Here is a 15,893-nt window from a genome sequence, read left to right as displayed (position 1 = left end):
TGCTACTCCTTACAGCCGTACTGCTACTCCTCCAGCCGTACTGCTACTCCTCACTGCCGTACTGCTACTCACTCTCCAGCCTTACTGCTACTCTCAAGCTACTCCTCACAGCCGTACTGTCTACTCCTCTCAGGCCTTACTCTACTCCTCCACGCCGTACTGCTACTCCTCACAGCCGTACTGCTCTCTCCTCACAGCCGTACTGCTACTCCTCACGCCGTACTGCTACTCCTCCAGCCGTAATGCTACTACTCCTCACCACGCCTCAATGCTACTCCTCACACTACTGCTACTCCTCACAGCCGTACTGCTACTCCTCACAGCCTACTGCTACTCCTCACAGCCGTACTGCTACTCCTCACAGCCTCACTGCTACTCCTCACAGCCGTACTGCTACAGCTACTCCTCACAGCCGTACTGCTACTCCTCACAGCCGTACTGCTACTCCTCACAGCCGTACTGCTACAGCTACTCCTCACAGCCATACTGCTACTCCTCACAGCCGTACTGCTACTCCTTACAGCCGTACTGCTACTTCTCACAGCCGTACTGCTACTCCTTACAGCCGTACAGCTACTCCTCACAGCCGTACTGCTACTCCTCACAGCCTTACTGCTACTCCTTACAGCCGTACTGCTACTCCTCACAGCCGTACAGCCGTACTGCTACTCCTTACAGCCGTATTGCTACTCCTCATAGCCTTACTGCTACTCCTCATAGCCTTACTGCTACTCCTTACAGCCGTACTGCTACTCCTTACAGCCGTACTGCTACTCCTTACAGCCGTACTGCTACTCCTTACAGCCGTACTGCTACTCCTCACAGCCGTACTGCTACTCCTCACAGCCGTACTGCTACTCTTCACAGCCGTACTGCTACTCTTTACAGCCGTACTGCTACTCCTTACAGCCGTACTGCTACAGCTACTCCTCACAGCCATACTGCTACTCCTCACAGCCGTACTGCTACTCCTCACAGCCGTACTGCTACTCCTTACAGCTACTCCTCACAGCTACTCCTCACAGCCATACTGCTACTCCTCACAGCCGTACTGCTACTCCTCACAGCCTTACTGCTACGCCTTACAGCCGTACTGCTACTCCTCACTGCCGTACAGCCGTACTGCTACTCCTTACAGCCGTACTGCTACTCCTCATAGCCTTACTGCTACTCCTCACAGCCGTACTGCTACTCCTTACAGCCGTACTGCTACTCCTTACAGCCGTACTGCTACTCCTCACAGCCGTACTGCTACTCCTTACAGCCGTACTGCTACTCCTTACAGCAGTACTGCTACTCCTCACAGCCGTACTGCTACTCCTTACAGCCGTACTGCTACTCCTCACAGCCGTACTGCTACTCCTCACAGCCGTACTGCTACTCCTTACAGCCGTACTGCTACAGCTACTCCTCACAGCCGTACTTCTACTCCTCACAGCCGTACTGCTACTCCTCACAGCCGTACTGCTACTCCTCAGAGCCGTACAGCTCCTCCTCACAGCCGTACAGCTACTCCTCACAGCCTTACAGCTCCTCCTCACAGCCCTACAGCTACTCCTCACAGCCTTACAGCTCCTCCTCACAGCCGTACTGCTACTCTTTACAGCTACTTCTCACAGCCGTACTGCTACTCCTTACTGCTACTCCTCACAGCCGTACTGCTACTCCTTACAGCTACTCCTCACAGCTACTCCTCACAGCCATACTGCTACTCCTCACAGCCGTACTGCTACTCCTCACAGCCGTACTGCTACTCCTCACAGCCTTACTGCTACTCCTTACAGCTACTCCTTACAGCTACTCCTCACAGCTACTCCTCACAGCCGTACTGCTACTCCTCACAGCTACTCCTCACAGCTACTCCTCACAGCTACTCCTCACAGCTACTCCTCACAGCCGTACTGCTACTCCTCACAGCCGTACTGCTGCTCCTCACAGCCTTACTGCTACTCCTTATTGCTACTCCTCAAAGCTACTCCTCACAGCCGTACTGCTACTCCTCACAGCCGTACTGCTACTCCTCACAGCCGTACTGCTACTCCTCACAGCCGTACTGCTACTCCTCACAGCCTCACTGCTACTCCTCACAGCCGTACTGCTACTCCTCACAGCCGTACTGCTACTCCTCACTGCCGTACTGCTACTCCTCACTGCCGTACTGCTACTCCTCACTGCCGTACTGCTACTCCTCACAGCCGTACTGCTACTCCTCACAGCCGTACTGCTACTCCTCACAGCCGTACTGCTACTCCTCACAGCCGTACTGCTACTCCTCACAGCCGTACTGCTACTCCTCACAGCCGTACTGCTACTCCTCACAGCTGTACTGCTACTCCTCACAGCCGTACTGCTACTCCTCACAGCTACTCCTCACAGCCGTACTGCTACTCCTCACACCTACTGCTCACAGCCGTACTGCTGCTCCTCACAGCCGTACTGCTACTCCTCTCAGCCGTACTACTACTCCTCACAGCCGTACTGCTACTCCTCACAGCCGTACTGCTACTCCTCACAGCCGTACTGCTACTCCTCACAGCCTCACAGCTACTCCTCACAGCCGTACTGCTACTCCTCACAGCCGTACTGCTACTTCTCACAGCCTTACTGCTACTTCTCACAGCCGTACTGCTACTTCTCACAGCCGTACTGCTACTCCTCACAGCCTCACTGCTACTCCTCACAGCCTCACTGCTACTCCTCACAGCCTTACTGCTACTCCTCACAGCCTTACTGCTGCTCCTCACAGCCTTACTGCTGCTCCTCACAGCCTTACTGCTGCTCCTCCTCACAGCCTTACTGCTGCTCCTCACAGCCTTACTGCTGCTCCTCACAGCCGTACTGCTACTCCTCACAGCCGTACTGCTACTCCTCACAGCCGTACTGCTACTCCTCACAGCCTTACTGCTACTCCTCACAGCCGTACTGCTACTCCTCACAGCCGTACTGCTACTCCTCACAGCCGTACTGCTACTCCTCACAGCCGTACTGCTACTCCTCACAGCCGTACTGCTACTCCTCACAGCCGTACTGCTACTCCTCACAGCCGTACTGCTACTTCTCACAGCTGTACTGCTACTCCTCACAGCCGTACTGCTGTTACTCCCCTGAGGCAGAGCTCTTGATAGTCCAACTCCAGCTCTTATAGGATTTTGGTTTAAAACAGGGATCAGGGCCAGATAGGCAGAATGGCAGCTCAGAGACAAAGTCTCATTGTGTGTAGAGACCAGGCTACAGAGAGGAGAGACCAGAGAGACCAGAGAGAGGAGAGAGACCAGAGAGAGGAGAGAGACCAGAGAGAGGAGAGAGACCAGAGAGAGGAGAGAGACCAGAGAGAGAAGAGAGACCGGAGAGAGCAGAGAGAAGACAGGGGCCAGAGAGAAAGGAGAAAGACCGGAGAGAGGTCAGAGAGGCAAGAGATTCCAGCGAGGAGAGAGCCCAGAGAGAGGGGAGAGATGAGAGAGAGAGGGGAGAGACCAGAGAGAGAGAGGGGAGAGACCAGAGAGATGAGAGACCAGAGAGAGGAGAGAGACCAGATAAGGAGAGAGACCAGAGAGAGAGGAGAGACCAGATGAGAGAGAGGAGAGAGATGAGAGAGGAGAGAGACCAGATAAGAGGAGAGAGACCAGAGAATGACCAGAGACCCCCCCTCCACCCACTTCACTCCCCAGCCACCCTCTACGGGGGAAAACAACGTTTTGAGGGAAAATGGAGAGAGCCTGTGACGCAATTTAATATTTCGGACATTAAAGTGCGACACTCAATCTTAATTCCTGATTCATATTTACTGGTTCAACAGTGCAGAGGAGAACCTCCGCCCACAGTTATTTTTCTCTCTGCTCAGACCTGCTCAGCTGACCACTGAGAAACCTCTCTGATTGGCTGGTTGTGTGTTTGTAGATCCAGAATGAGGACTGGGGAGGTTTACCTAATGAGGAGATCTTATAGCGGATTGGAGTACCTCCCCTTTACACCAGGTCCTGCTGGGTAAATACCATGGTGCATGGTGTTCAGAGTGGAGTGTTGTATGACTGATACAGTCAGCCAGTCATTTAGCATGGTGTGAACCAGCCAGTCAGTCAGTCAGCATGGTGTGAACCAGCCAGTCAGCATGGTGTGAACCAGCCAGCCAGTCAGTCAGTCTGCATGGTGTGAACCAGCCAGTCAGCATGGTGTGAACCAGCCAGTCAGTCGGTCAGTCTGCATGGTGTGAACCAGCCAGCCAGTCAGACAGTCAGCATGGTGTGAACCAGCCAGTCAGCATGGTGTGAACCAGCCAGTCAGTCGGTCAGTCTGCATGGTGTGAACCAGCCAGTCAGTCTGCATGGTGTGAACCAGCCAGTCAGCATGGTGTGAACCAGCCGGTCAGTCTGCATGGTGTGAACCAGTCAGTCAGTTGGCCAGTCAGCATGGTGTGAACCAGACAGCCAGCCAGTCAGTCTGCATTGTGTGAACCAGCCAGCCAGTCAGTCAGTCTGCATGGTGTGAACCAGCCAGCCAGTCAGTCAGTCAGCATGGTGTGAACCAGCCAGCCAGTCTGCATGGTGTGAACCAGCCAGTCAGTCTGCATGGTGTGAACCAGTCAGCCAGTCAGCATGGTTTGAACCAGTCAGTCAGCATGGTTTGAACCAGTCAGTCAGCATGGTGTGAACCAGCCAGTCAGTCTGCATGGTGTGAACCAGCCAGTCAGTCTGCATGGTGTGAACCAGTCAGCCAGTCTGCATGGTGTGAACCAGCCAGCCAGTCAGCATGGTGTGAACCAGCCAGCCAGTCAGCATGGTGTGAACCAGCCAGCCAGCATGGTGTGAACCAGTCAGTCAGTCAGCATGGTGTGAACCAGCCAGTCAGTCAGTCAGCATGGTGTGAACCAGCCAGCCAGTCAGCATGGTGTGAACCAGCCAGCCAGTCAGTCAGCATGGTGTGAACCAGCCAGCCAGTCAGCATGGTGTGAACCAGTCAGCCAGTCAGCATGGTGTGAACCAGCCAGCCAGTCAGCATGGTGTGAACCAGTCAGTCAGCATGGTGTGAACCAGTCAGTCAGCATGGTGTGAACCAGCCAGTCAGTCAGCATGGTGTGAACCAGTCAGCATGGTGTGAACCAGCCAGCCAGCATGGTGTGAACCAGCCAGCCAGCATGGTGTGAACCAGTCAGTCAGCATGGTGTGAACCAGCCAGCCAGCATGGTGTGAACCAGTCAGTCAGCATGGTGTGAACCAGCCAGCCAGTCAGCATGGTGTGAACCAGTCAGTCAGCATGGTGTGAACCAGTCAGTCAGAATGGTGTGAACCAGTCAGTCAGCATGGTGTGAACCAGCCAGCCAGTCAGCATGGTGTGAACCAGTCAGTCAGCATGGTGTGAACCAGCCAGTCAGCATGGTGTGAACCAGTCAGTCAGCATGGTGTGAACCAGTCAGTCAGCATGGTGTGAACCAGTCAGTCAGCATGGTGTGAACCAGTCAGTCTGCATGGTGTGAACCAGCCAGTCAGCATGGTGTGAACCAGCCAGTCGATCATTCAGCAATGTGTTCAGTGTGCTGTATTCGGTGACTGCATGTAGCATACTGTTCACCTTGTAATGCTGTGGGGAAAGTAGATGGCAACACCAGTCAGTAAGCATCGGATATGAACCCAAACTGGACTGGTTTTGGCCGCGTCTGAGTATCTAAAGGTGTCCAGCAGGAAACATTCCAGTGAAATGAGAATGGGGGCTTAGGTTGCTAGAGTGGTCTGCCATAGGGGAAGCACATGATGCACTAATTAATATGGAGGAAGGAAGGCATACCTCAGGGCTTAGGATGAAGCTATTTTAATGAAACTGGAGCAGCTCAGTGGTATTGCAGAGCGACCGCAGCGCTTTGTTAAAATACTGAGCCGATTCTAAATACACACTCAGCACTAGAGGACGAAGGAAGGTTTCTCTGTATTCTGATTGGATAAGGGAAGTTACTCTCTCTGTGTACTGATTGGATAAGTAAAGTTTCTCTCTCTGTATACTGATTGGATAAGGGAAGTTTCTCTCTGTGTACTGATTGGATAAGGGAAGTTTCTCTCTGTATACTGATTGGATAAGGGAAGTTTCTCTCTCTGTATACTGATTGGATAAGGGAAGTTTCTCTCTGTATATTGATTGGATAAGGAAAGTTTCTCTCTGTACACTGATTGGATAAGGAAAGTTTCTCTCTCTGTATACTGATTGGATAAGGGAAGTCTCTCTCTGTGTACTGATTGGATAAGGGAAGTCTCTCTCTGTGTACTGATTGGATAAGGAAAGTTTCTCTCTCTGTATACTGATTGGATAAGGGAAGTTTCTCTCTGTATATTGATTGGATAAGGGAAGTTTCTCTCTGTATACTGATTGGATAAGGGAAGTTTCTCTCTGTATTCTGATTGGATAAGGGAAGTTTCTCTCTGTATCCTGATTGGATAAGGTTTAAGGGAGCATGGGGAGCTCTGCTTACCATGCATACAGGTTCTTAAAGTTTGGGTTGAGTGACAAAATAAAGAGGTCAACAACAGGTTGCAAGTTTTATTTTCTCCTTCTCCACCGTTAGTCAAAACCTCAGACTTCTATCTCTTAAGACTGGTCAAAGGATAAGAAGCACACAGGAGAACACCAATGAAATATACAAACAAAAACGGAGTTTGGTACAGGGTCGAGGGAAGCACTACTAGGGCTGTGGCGGAAATTTCATCAGCCGGTGATTGTCAAGCAAATAACTGTTGGTCTACTTAACATAAACACATTTATCTCCTGGCTTCCACACCTTTGGAACATTTAAAAAAAAGTCTAATAAATCCATTTAATATAGCCTCCACCTTCACAATAAATCCATTATTTATTTTAGACAGGTCTAAAGAAACATGATATGAAGAAAATGTGGTCTATTTCAGAAGAACAGAATAGCATACTCTGAGTTGTCCTGATGTTAGGTCCTGATCTGTCTATGCCAAATGGCTGTGGGCTACACTAGTTCATTTTGCAGACAAGAATTCCATAGCATTATTTTATAGTATGAAGAATATAATTGAACATAGCTGAATAAAATAGAAAGGATATTTTCTCCAAAAGATTTGAGGTAGTGCCCTCATGCAGCTATTCTGTGTTGAGCGGTTAACAAAGAAACAGGTCCTCCTATACGCTTCATGTAGAGTTATTAATGTAACTTTAGTTCTACCAACGTTGGGCTTTACGTTTTGATGTTTAATACATTGTAAGGCTGCATGATTAGACTCTAATGATGATTTGAAAACAGTATCATGAAAGGCCTGAGCTCTGCTTAGTTTATTGCGCAGGCTGTACACACTTCATCAGTCTCTCATTCACAATGAGACAAGCACTTGATAATGCCTCGAATTTCCCAGCTTAGTTTATTGCACAGGCTGTACACACTTCATCAGTCTCTCATTCACAATGAGACAAGCACTTGATAATGCCTCGAATTTCCCGGCAACATCCCCTTTGTGTGGCCGTAATGCCCCCCCCCCCCAAAAAAAAACATACTTGTGGGAAATGATAGATCCCAAATTAATTCAACCTCTAGCATCCCAAAAACTTTTTTAACCAATGAGGTTGATGCAACAGATCAGAACATTTAGCTTAAAATGTTAATAAACTATTAGGCTATTTCTTCACATTATAATCGCAGCAATACACACACAGCAGTAGGCAATAAGTGCAATAAATTTGCTGGAAAACACCATTCTCAAAAGTGACCGCAAATGAGAATATGCATCTAATGCTTTTATTGCAAAGGGGCATTTTTATGGTGAAAATGATCTTCCCCGAACTTGAAACTCACGCCCTGCTTATGTATGCCAGTTCTCTACACCCGTTGTAAAGTGGATTCATGTGCTTTATTTTAAGAAGCTGTTTAGCCACCTTAGTGATACTAACCTTATTAAAACATATAGGCCTATGGGCTACTAACCTTATTAAAACATATAGGACTATGGGCTAGGCTACATGAGTTGTGCGACTATGATTTGACAAAGTCGCAAAAAAAAGGCGCCGTTTCTTGCCTTGCTGCGCACAAGCTGGGCATCATTCACAAGTGATAGGCTAATATTGTCACCCATCAGCCAGCCAGTCAGCCAGCTATTCTTGATTTAATATTGTCTTTACATAGACTAAATAATATATGTGTGAAATTTGTTTTGATTTAGAATGGACCATTATCATGTACCTGTCTCGAAACAGGGGGAAAAAATACCTGTCATCTACAGACTTAAATAGCAAATGGACGTTGCTTTTCCCGTGGTTCATTTTCATACCAGTCAGGTAGGCTATACTCCTGTTGTAAAGACAAGCAATGTGCTTAATATTAGGAAAGTTGAGAAATAAATATAGTAGGTCTAGCCTATAGAAAGCTGGTAGGATCCTCCTCTTTTTAATAGAGGCCATCACTCATGCATAGCCTATAGAAATGTTACGCAACATGAGCTAATGGGCTCACATTAAGTGTTTGATTAGATTTTTGAATATATTTGCATTGATGTCAGAGTGATTAGAGGGACAATAGAGTGCTGAGTACCAGGCAGTTAGCTAGTTTGGTAGGCTACTAATGATCATCAGCAGCATCAGAGCTTGGAGAAGACTAATTACTGTGACTAAACGGACGCGTGGAATTTGACTGCCGTCATGACTCGTGACCGCCGGTGTGGCACTACCTAAACATTAATTCAACTTCACATCAAGGTAAATCAAGTACAGTGAGCTCGAAAAGTATTGGGACAGTGACAAATCTGTACTCCAGCACTGTGAGGTTAAAGTGCAGACTGTCAGATTTCATTCATTGGATGTTTTTTTTTTTTTTTTTTTTAAATCATATCGGGTGAACCGTTTAGAAATTACAGCTGTTTAGGGGACCAAAAGTATTCTGACAAATTCACTTATATATTATATATTCACACATTTTTGAATTTGGTCCCATATTCCCAGCACGCAATGACTACATCTAGCTTGCGACTACAAATTTGTTGGATGCATTTGCTGTTTGTTTTGGTTGTGTTTCAGATTATCTTGTGCCCAATAGAAATGAATGGTAAATAACGTATGGGTGTCATTTTGGAGTCACTTTTATTGTAAATAAGAATAGAATATGTTTCTAAACACCTCTAAATTAAAAATACAGAGGCATAAATATTACCCTCCCCCCCCCAAAAAAAAGAATGCTAACCTCCCCTGTTATTGTAATGGAGAGAGGTTAGCATGTCTTGGGGGTATTATATAAAATGCTAACCTCCCCTGTTATTGTAATGGAGAGAGGTTAGCATGTCTTGGGGGTATGATATAAAATGCTAACCTCCCCTGTTATTGTAATGGGGAGAGGTTAGCATGTCTTGGAGGTATGATATAAAATGCTAACCTCCCCTGTTATTGTAATGTAGAGAGGTTAGCATGTCTTGGAGGTATGCTAATCTCCCCTGTTATTGTAATGGTGAGAGGTTAGCATGTCTTGGGGGTATGATGTAAAATGCTAACCTCCCCTGTTATTGTAATGGGGAGAGGTTAGCATGTCTTGGAGGTATGATATAAAATGCTAACCTCCCCTGTTATTGTAATGTAGAGAGGTTAGCATGTCTTGGAGGTATGCTAACCTCCCCTGTTATTGTAATGGAGAGAGGTTAGCTAGTCTTGGGGTTATGATATAAAATGCTAACCTCCCCTGTTATTGTAATGTAGAGAGGTTAGCATGTCGTGGGGGTATGCTAACCTCCCCTGTTATTGTAATGGAGAGAGGTTAGCATGTCTTGGGGGTATGATAACCTCCCCTGTTATTGTAATGTAGAGATGTTAGCATGTCTTGGGGGTATGCTAATCTCCCCTGTTATTGTAATGTAGAGAGGTTAGCATGTCGTGGGGGTATGCTAACCTCCCCTGTTATTGTAATGTAGAGAGGTTAGCATGTCTTGGGGGTATGATATAAAATGCTAACCTCCCCTGTTATTGTAATGGAGAGAGGTTAGCATGTCATGGGGGTATGATAACCTCCCCTGTTATTGTAATGGTGAGAGGTTAGCATGTCGTGGGGGTATGATAACCTCCCCTGTTATTGTAATGGTGAGAGGTTAGCATGTCGTGGGGGTATGATAACCTCCCCTGTTATTGTAATGTAGAGGTTAGCATGTCGTGGGGGTATGATAACCTCCCCTGTTATTGTAATGTAGAGAGGTTAGCATGTCTTGGGGGTATGATAACTTCCCCTGTTATTGTAATGGTGAGAGGTTAGCATGTCGTGGGGGTATGATAACCTCCCCTGTTATTGTAATGGTGAGAGGTTAGCATGTCGTGGGGGTATGATAACCTCCCCTGTTATTGTAATGGAGGTTAACATGTCTTGGGGGTATGATAACCTCCCCTGTTATTGTAATGTAGAGAGGTTAGCATGTCATGGGGGTATGATAACCTCCCCTGTTATTGTAATGGTGAGAGGTTAGCATGTCTTGGGGGTATGATATTTGTGCGTCTGTAGCTGGGGTGTGCTCGGTCCTCTTTTTCCCGTAGTCCACAATCATCTCGTTTGTCTTGATCACGTTGAGGGAGAGGTTGTTGTCCTGGCACCACACGGCCAGGTCTCTCACCACCTCCTGTCAAATCAAATCAAATGTATTTATAAAGCCCTTCTTACATCAGCTGATATCTCAAAGTGCTGTACAGAAACCCAGCCTAAAACCCCAAACGGCAAGCAATGCAGGTGTAGATGCACGGTGGCTAGGAAAAACTCCCTAGAAAGGCCAGAACCTAGGAAGAAACCTAGAGAAGAACCAGGCTATGAGGGGTGGCCAGTCCTCTTCTGGCTGTGCCGGGTAGAGATTATAACAGAACATGGCCGGGTGGAGATTATAACAGCACATGGCCTAGATGTTCAAATGTTCATAAATGACCAGCAGGGTCAAATAATAATAATCACAATGGTTGTCGAGGGTTCAATAGGTCAGCACCTCAGGAGTAAATGTCAGTTGGCTTTTCATAGCCGATCTTTGAGAGTATCTCTACCACTCCTGCTGTCTCTAGAGAGTTGAAAACAGCAGGTCTGGGACAGGTAGCACGTCCGGTGAACAGGGCACAACGTTGCCGGTGTCTCAACATTGTCGGTGATCAGGCCTACCACTGTTGTGTCATCTGAAAATGTAATGATGGTGTTGGAGTCATGCCTGGCCGTGAAGTTATGAGTGAACAAGGAGTACAGGAGGGGAGCGATCCCCAAAGATCCATCACATCTCCCAAAAACGTTTTCAACATACATCTGTAAAATGATAGTCTAGAAACTAAAGCTTTGGTTGTCTTCCTCTCAGGCTTCCATGTCTTCTCCCTGGACCTCCTCAATGTCCACCTCTTGAACATCAGACTGAGGCCTCATCTTCACTGTCCCTTTCCAACCTTGTTGAGGTTGGCTCGTTGTCAGGCTCAAAAAGCATCAAATTTGCCCGGATGGCCACCAATGTTTCAACCCTTGTATTGGTCAGCCTGTTGCGTGCTTTGGTGTGTGTGTTCCCAAACAAGGACCAGTTGCACTCTGAGGCGGCTGATGTTGGTGGGATTTGGAGGATGATGGAGACAACAGGGGAAAGAGCCTCAGATCCACAAAGTCCCTTCTTCCACCAGGTGGCTGATGAGATCTGTTGGCACGACTACCGTATTGCATCTCCATCCCAAAGCCCTCGCTTGGAAGTGTACTTCGCCAGACTGCCATATTGCATCTCCATCCCAAAGCCCTCGCTTGGAAGTGTACTTCGTCAGACTACCATATTGCATCTCCATTCCAAAGCCCTTGCTTGGAAGTGTACTTTGTCAGACTACCATATTGCATCTCCATCCCAAAGCCCTTGCTTGGAAGTGTACTTCGCCAGACTGCCATATTGCATCTCCATCCCAAAGCCCTTGCTTGGAAGTGTACTTCGCCAGACTGCCATATTGCATCTCCATCCCAAAGCCCTTGCTTGGAAGTGTACTTCACCAGACTGCCATATTGCATCTCCATCCAAAGCCCTTGCTTGGAAGTGTACTTCGCCAGACTGCCAAGTACCTTGCCCTCATCCAGGCCAAGGTGGCGAGACACGGTAGTGATGACACCATAGGCCTTGTTGATCTCTGGCCCAGACAGGATGCTTTTGCCAGCATACTTGGGGTCCAACATGTACGCTGCGGCGTGTATGGGCTTCAGGCAGAAGTCTACACGCTTTTTGATGTATTTCAGAACTGCAGTTTCCTCTGCTTGGAGAAACAGTGAAGTGGGCAGGGCAGTATGGATTTCTTCTCTTACATCTGCAAGCAGAGTCTGAACATCAGACAGGATGGCATTGTCTCCCTCAATCCGTGCAATGGCTACTGCTGTAGGTTTCAGGAGTTTCAGGCTGATTACCACTCTCTCAAAAAGTAAAGGAGAGTTGCACACTCTAGGAGCTCAGATGCAAAAATATTTATGTCCAACATTTCAACAGACAAGCTGTCTTCATCAGGGTATAATCTTACCACTCTCTCCCAAAATACATCATCCAGGAGGATCCTCTTGATGGGGCTGTCCATATCGGCAGACTGTGATATGGCCATTTCTTGGAGAGACTCCTTCCCCTCCAGGAGACTGTTAAACATGATGACAACACCACCCCAACGGGTGTTGCTGGGCAGCTTCAATGTGGTGCTCTTATTCTTCTCACTTTGCTTGGTGAGGTAGATTGCTGCTATAACTTGATGATCCTTCACATACCTAACCATTTCCTTGGCTCTCTTGTAGAGTGTATCCATTGTTTTCAGTGCCATGATGTCCTTGAGGAGCAGATTCAATGCATGAGCAGCACAGCCAATGGGTGTGATGTGAGGGTAGGACTCCTCCACTTTAGACCAAGCAGCCTTCATGTTCGCAGCGTTGTCTGTCACCAGTGCAAATACCTTCTGTGGTCCAAGGTCATTCAAATCAAATCAAATTTATTTATATAGCCCTTCTTACATCAGCTGATATCTCAAAGTGCTGTACAGAAACCCAGCCTAAAACCTCAAACAGCAAGCAATGCAGGTGTAGAAGCACGGTGGCTAGGAAAAACTCCCTAGAAAGGCCAAAACCTAGGAAGAAACCTAGAGAGGAACCAGGCTATGAGGGGTGGCCAGTCCTCTTCTGGCTGTGCCGGGTGGAGATTATAACAGCACATGGCCTAGATGTTCAAATGTTCATAAATGACCAGCATGGTCAAATAATAATAATCATAGTAGTTGTCGAGGGTGCAACAAGTCAGTAACACAAGAGTAAGTGTCAGTTGGTTTTTTCATAGCCGATCTTTGAGAGTATCTCTACCGCTCCTGCTGTCTCTAGAGAGTTGAAAACAGCAGGTCTGGGACAGGTAGCACGTCCGGTGAACAGGTCAGGGTTCCATAGCTGCAGGCAGAACAGTTGGAACTGGAGCAGCAGCACGGTCGGGTGAACTGGGGACAGCAAGGAGTCATCAAGCCAGGTAGTCCTGAGGCATGGTCCTGGGGCTCAGGTCCTCCGAGAGAGAGAAAGAAAGAAAGAAAGAAAGAAAGAAAGAAAGAAAGAGAGAAAGAGAGAATTAGAGAGAGCATATTTAAATTCACACAGGACACCGGAAAAGACAAGAGAAATACACCAGATGTGACAGACTGACCCTAGCCCCCCGACACATAAACTACTGCAGCATAAATACTGGAGGCTGAGACAGGAGGGGTCAGGAGACACTGTGGCCCCATCCGATGAAACCCCCGGACAGGGCCAAACAGGCAGGATATAACCCCACCCACTTTGCCAAAGCACAGCCCCCACACCACTAGAGGGATGTCTCCAAACACCAACTTACCGTCCTAAGACAAGGCCGAGTATAGCCCACAAGTAGTATAGTACACAGCTTTTCCTTTTACATTAGCTTCAGTGAAATGTCTCCACACATCAGATAGTGCCCGTGGCATTTTCCTGTAAAGATTAGAAAAAAATAAAAATAAATAAAACAAATACAATTCCATGTACAGATAAATAGTTACATTAGATTAAACAACTCCTTTATAAGATAAATGTTTTAAAATGAAACATGTATGGAAACAGGTGAATTAACACTCCTCAGTTATCAGATTCAATCAAGGTAAAACCCACATGGTAGCAAAAACTAACTAGCCGAAATTGCTAACAAGTTAGAAATGATTTAAACACACTTTGCTGTAGGTTACAACAAATCATGTATGTCATATAAAATATATTCACCCCACCCAGTATTGTAATCAAAACTTACCAGAAAGCATGTAGTCCTTGTCTCAGACAGTGTAGTAGTGTGGGCTCAATAGCATCTCATTAGTGTACCAGATCTTGAGAATCAGCTGTACATGTGATGGTAGAATGCACTGTGCATACAGAGGGTTGCAATTCCATTGAATTGTGGATAGTTTAACCAAAATATGCCATAAGACCTAGAATTGTCTTATGTTTATCCCACAAATAAAAAGTTCACTGTTATAAGCTAACTTTTTTGATGAATTTAAGCAAATTTCCCCAAATTCCAGGAATAATTCAGACCCTTTGCAACCCTAGTCGTGCATCAACCCCTAGTTATGAAGTCTGTTGTTGTGCATCAAACCCATATCTGGGCATCAAACCCATATCTGGTTCCCAGTCTGTTGTAACGTTTGCTATTCATGGAAGGCAGTTACTAAATGTTTTTATATCACTGGAAAACAGTTTGTGAGGGTTTGTGTCTGTGTTTTTTATCTCTGTGTACATTTGTCTAACCTGTAATCTTGTGAAGTCTGTTTAGCACTTTAAACAAATCTCAGGTTAAAGCCAACAATGATAGTTTGTCTTTACAGAACATTTGGACTGTTCTTCAAAACGGTATTATGATTATTTATACAGGCCTTTATTCACAGTGTGCAGATCTGTAGTCTATTAATCTATGAAGCTCTGCCTGCTTCTCCCTCTCATCGCCCAGTCATGTGGATGCTGTATGTGTCTGTCTGTCGTGGGTCGGGGTGGGACCTGGGATGGCTGTTGTCTTACAGCTGTGTGCATCTCTCTTCCCTCAGCCCCGTCATGAGTACTTTAATGTGCCTGTGTACTAAACGTCCACTACTGCTGTCAGCTGCTGTCACCATTCCACTGCTGTCCTGTCCACTCTGCATGAGGAGCCCCTCCCACTCAACACGTGACCACTCCCCCCCCCCAGAACATGGTCCCTCCAGCACCTGGCTCATCATCCTCAGCCCCCTAAAGTGCCATGCTTTACCAACTGATCCACACAGGACCACGGCTACATCATCAAAGGTCATAGGTCATTGGTCCACACTTTCAGTTTCTCACATACTTCCATCAGCTGTTTCCACTGTTTGTTGTCGATCTGAAGAGGCCATGGTTTACTGTGTATAATACAACGGGTGGGTCTAATCCTGAATGCTGATTTGGTTAAATCTGCATTCCAGCCGGTCAATTCCACAAGTGACTACCGGCAAAATCTATGCCGTTAAAATGCCTATTTACTCTGTTCCATCTGACTGCGCAATCCACTGTCTCATCAGCCCAGCCAGGCAATTTATAAACTTGATCTCCACTATAAAAAGCATCTAGATATTATCTCATATTTCTTTTAGACTAACATTTAGTTTTAACAGCAGAGATTTGTATAAACCTTGCTGTTTGTCTCTCAGACATGTGCAACATTGTTTCAATATTCAAATTCAATCTCCAGCTGTCCCATAGTAATGAACATGACTGGACGAGACAGACTGGCAGGCAGTCGAAATCATGAATCATTTTTATGAATACAGTTGAAGTCTGAAGTTTAAATACAGTTAGGTTGGAGTCATTAAAACTCAACCACTCCACAAATTTGTTTTTAACAAACTATATTTTTGGCAAGTCGGTTAGGACATCTACTTTGTGCATGACGCAATACATTTTTCCAACA

General features: G+C 46.7%; 1 protein-coding gene across 1 annotated transcript in view; it reads left to right on the top strand.

Moving 5' to 3' along the window:
• The window catches only part of LOC115183231 (AP-1 complex subunit sigma-2-like), a 44,493-nt gene extending 28,969 nt beyond the window's left edge, over window positions 1-15,524 (top strand). The window contains exon 4 of the mRNA XM_029744570.1: window positions 15,016-15,524. Within this exon, the coding sequence (XP_029600430.1) occupies window positions 15,016-15,051 (36 nt within the window). The 3' untranslated portion in view covers window positions 15,052-15,524. The remainder of the gene's footprint in view (window positions 1-15,015) is intronic.
• Window positions 15,525-15,893: the final 369 nt, after the last annotated feature.

Source organism: Salmo trutta, unplaced genomic scaffold (genome assembly GCF_901001165.1).
Source record: "Salmo trutta unplaced genomic scaffold, fSalTru1.1, whole genome shotgun sequence".
NCBI lineage: Eukaryota > Metazoa > Chordata > Actinopteri > Salmoniformes > Salmonidae > Salmo > Salmo trutta.
Note: the sequence above shows the minus strand (reverse complement) of the source record. Positions and strands in the feature narration are given on the sequence as shown.